Genomic DNA, 3,666 nt, shown 5'->3' with positions numbered 1-3,666 from the left:
GGAGCCTGTCCTGGAACTAGCTCTTGTAGACCAGGCTGGTCTCGAACTCACAGAGATCCGCCTCCCTCTGCCTCCCGAGTACTGGGATTAAAGGCGTGCACCACCATTGCCCGGCTCAGCTTTGTTCTTCGAGACAGGGTCACATGTGGCCCAGGCCAGGCTTGAACTTCATATGTAGTAGAGGGTGACTTAGCTCTGATCCTTCCGCCTCCACCTGCCAGGCCCTGGGATGGCAGGATGTATAGTACCTTGTTTATGTGGTGCTGGGATGGAAGCCAAGCTTCTTGCATGGTAGACAAGCACTCCACCCAGTCAGCCCCAGCCTTGAGCGACTTGTTAAATGAACTATTGGGAGTGGGGGGGTCATTCCTGAGCCTTGTCATTTCCCATGCACCCTCACTCTCCTCTGACCCCTGGCCCAGGTGTCCTATGCACGCCCCAGTTCTGCCTCTATTCGGGATGCTAACCTGTACGTCAGTGGCCTCCCCAAGACTATGAGCCAGAAGGAGATGGAACAACTCTTCTCCCAGTATGGTCGCATCATCACTTCCAGAATCCTGCTGGACCAGGCCACAGGTCAGAATGGCCAGGGTGTCCCAGGGAGGGGAGAGTCACATGAAGAGGCATAGAGTGCCTGAGACTGATGCCCTCACTCCCCTGGCAGGTGTCTCTCGGGGTGTGGGATTCATCCGCTTTGACAAGAGGATCGAGGCTGAGGAGGCCATCAAGGGACTGAATGGGCAGAAACCACTAGGTGCGGCTGAGCCAATCACGGTCAAATTCGCAAACAACCCGAGTCAGAAGACAGGGCAGGCCCTGCTCACCCACCTGTACCAGTCCTCTGCCCGGCGCTATGCGGGTCCTCTGCATCATCAGACACAGCGTTTCCGGTGAGCCAGAGTCCCCAGACCCCAGGTCAAATGCTCCAAGCCTGCAGCTGCCCTCCCTGAGCCAGTTTTCTTCCCATGGTACCCAGGGACACCTCACCAGCAGGAGCATGAAAGGGCGTGTGCCCGGTACCTAGAGCTGGTAGCTAAGAGAAGTCAGCTGTGACTCTGTCTCTGTCTGTCTGTCTGTCTCTCCCTGTGTCTTGGTCATGGTTTCTATCACTGTGATAAAGCACCATGACCAAAAACAATGTGAGGAGAAAGTTGATTTTCATCTTAACAGCAAACCGTTCACCATGAGGGGAAGTCAGGGCAGGAACTCGGAAAGCAGAGACCATGGGGGACACTGCTTCCTGGTTGGCTGTCCATACCTTCCTTGCTCAGTCTGCTTTCTTATACAGCCCAGGCCCACTTGCATAGAAGAGGCACGGCCCACAGTGGGCTGGGCCCTCCCACATCAATCAAGGAAATATCCCACAGGCCATGTGATGAAAGTGTATTTTCAATAGAAGTTCCTCTTCTGGAGACTTGTGCCAAATTGACAAAAAGCAAAACAAAACCAAAAAACCCAGACAAAACAACAACAATGACAGAAAAAAAACAAAACAAAAAAACAACCTGGACACGATGTCTCCCAGTTTTCTTGTGTGTCTGCCTGTCCTTTCTCTCCCATCTTTCCCTGTGCCTGTCCATCTCTCCTGTCCGTCTCTCCTTACATTCTCTTCTAGTCTTTCTGTCTGTCTCTTTATCTCCATATCTCTGTCTCTTCCTCTGCACAGGTGTGTTTTTCTGTCTATCTCTGGCCTGCCTCGTGGGTCCAGTTGTGCCTCATTTTCCTTATGGATAACACCCACCAAACATTCCCTTTCATATTCTGTGTGCCAGCCATGATCATATTCTGGCACGGTAACTGGGTAGAACAGCTTGTTCCGTGCCATTCACTGAGATTTCTTCATCTGAGATGGAGTGTGGAAAAACCCAAAAGAAGACTTGAACCCAGAACCCTGGCTGCTCCCAAGCCGGAGGTCATTGGGAACAATGATAACTATGGGGGTGGCTGTGCACTCTGCCCACCCTCCCGTGAGCTCAGGAAACCCCCCCCCCGAGGCTGTACCACCATCTTTGTAAGCTCTCAACCCCTGGGTCCTCCTAGCAGGGCCCACGGAGGCATCGGGAGGGCAGGACAAGATCCTTCAGGCTGGGCAGCAGCAGGGCTGGTGAGAAGCAGTCCCGAATGAGTGAGGTTCCGTGCCAGGCAGTGTCCAGCCGGGCTGGGAACAAGCGGAGGTGGGGGGGGGGGGTTGAGGGGGCGGGCTGTTGAAGGCTGTGGGGGTGGGGTGGACTAGCTGTCACATCACAGGGGGTGGGTCACAGGCTACTCTGACAGCTGCTTCTGCCTCCACAGGCTGGACAATTTGCTCAACATGGCCTATGGAGTCAAAAGGTAACAGTGCTCCTGTCCCACTGTCCCTTCCCACAGCTCCCTTACCTTGATGGCCTCCTTTAACCCCTGCATGTCCCTTGTCCCTGGGACCACTGGGAACCCATCTCTGCCTGTATCTAGGAGATGAAAACCTCAAGACTAGGAGCAGAGCAAACTATAGAGAGTGGCTACGGAAGGTGGGGCATGGAGAGCTGTCTGTGGCTGTCACCCCTTTCTTTTGCCCCAGTCCCCACATTAACTCTCAGGGAGTCACTAACCACTGCTATGCTGTGCTCTAGGCATGGAACCGGAGACTCCTGCATGCTAGCCTTGCACCGAGTCATGTCCCCTTCCCCCGGGCCCTCACTCAGCCATTCCTGAGCCCCATCCATCAGCTGTTGTTGCTGGGTTTTTGTCAACAGCCACGGAAGGTTTCCTTTCCTCCCACAGTCGTGATAAACCTTGAAGGCATCCTAGCTCCATCCATATCCCTGCTCTTGTGAAAGTCTCCATGTCTATGGTGTTACAAGCTGGTGGGAACATGTTGCACATTGAAACCTGGGCTTGAGGCCAAAGATGCAGCATGGCCCAGACTTGCTCTCTTGGACATGAATTGGAGACAGAACACAGTGCTTGGTACATAATAAAAGGTGGCCAAGTATAAATACTGTCGCTGTTCATGTTCTCAGCTCCACGGGGATGAGAGGTGTGAGCAAGTGGTGGTCAGGGCAGTGCAAGGGCAGCATAAGGGTCACAAGATGGTGGCCAGAAGAGACCTGGAGGGAACCTGGCAGCAGGGACAGCAGTGAGCTGAGTCCCTACGGTCAAGGTTAAAGGGGGTTAGACTTTCAGTGATTAATCCTGAGGTGAGGGAGTCAATGGGAATATGGTTTTCTGTCCTTTAATTAGTTTGGTCCACAGACAACCTGTTACCCAGGGGTGAGATATCCTAGAGACAATGGCAGGTGGTGGCATGAAGCACCCGTCAGGGACACATCCTGAGACTCCTTGTTGGTGCCTGACAAGAGATTGACATCGAAACCTCAATATCTTATTTACTTAAATTTCTACTTATTTGTTTATGTGATTGTTTGTTTGTTTATGAGGCATGGTTTCTCTGTGTAGCCTGGTGACCTGAAACGCTTTCTGTAGACCAGGTTGGCCTCGAATTTACAGAGATCCGCCTGCCTCTGTCTCCTGAATGCTGGGATTAAAGGCGTGCGCCACTGGCCCTAGTTTTTTTTAATTATTATTATTATTAATTATTATTTTGTACTGGAAAGGAGATGCAAGGCCTTGACAATAAGCACTGGACCGCTGAGTCACATACCCAGCCCTCTTTGTTTCTGTTCTCTC

General features: G+C 52.4%; 1 protein-coding gene across 3 annotated transcripts in view; it reads left to right on the top strand.

Moving 5' to 3' along the window:
* Positions 1-3,666, top strand: part of Elavl3 (ELAV like RNA binding protein 3) — a 34,530-nt gene that overhangs the window by 26,777 nt on the left and 4,087 nt on the right. For all 3 annotated transcript variants that reach the window (XM_005346939.2, XM_005346940.2, XM_005346938.2), the window contains exons 4-6: positions 423-576; positions 665-890; positions 2,293-2,331. In XM_005346939.2, coding sequence (XP_005346996.1) covers positions 423-576; positions 665-890; positions 2,293-2,331 — 419 coding nt within the window. The remainder of the gene's footprint in view (positions 1-422; positions 577-664; positions 891-2,292; positions 2,332-3,666) is intronic.

Source organism: Microtus ochrogaster, chromosome 5 (assembly GCF_000317375.1).
Source record: "Microtus ochrogaster isolate Prairie Vole_2 chromosome 5, MicOch1.0, whole genome shotgun sequence".
NCBI classification, from domain to species: Eukaryota; Metazoa; Chordata; class Mammalia; order Rodentia; family Cricetidae; genus Microtus; species Microtus ochrogaster.
Note: the sequence above shows the minus strand (reverse complement) of the source record. Positions and strands in the feature narration are given on the sequence as shown.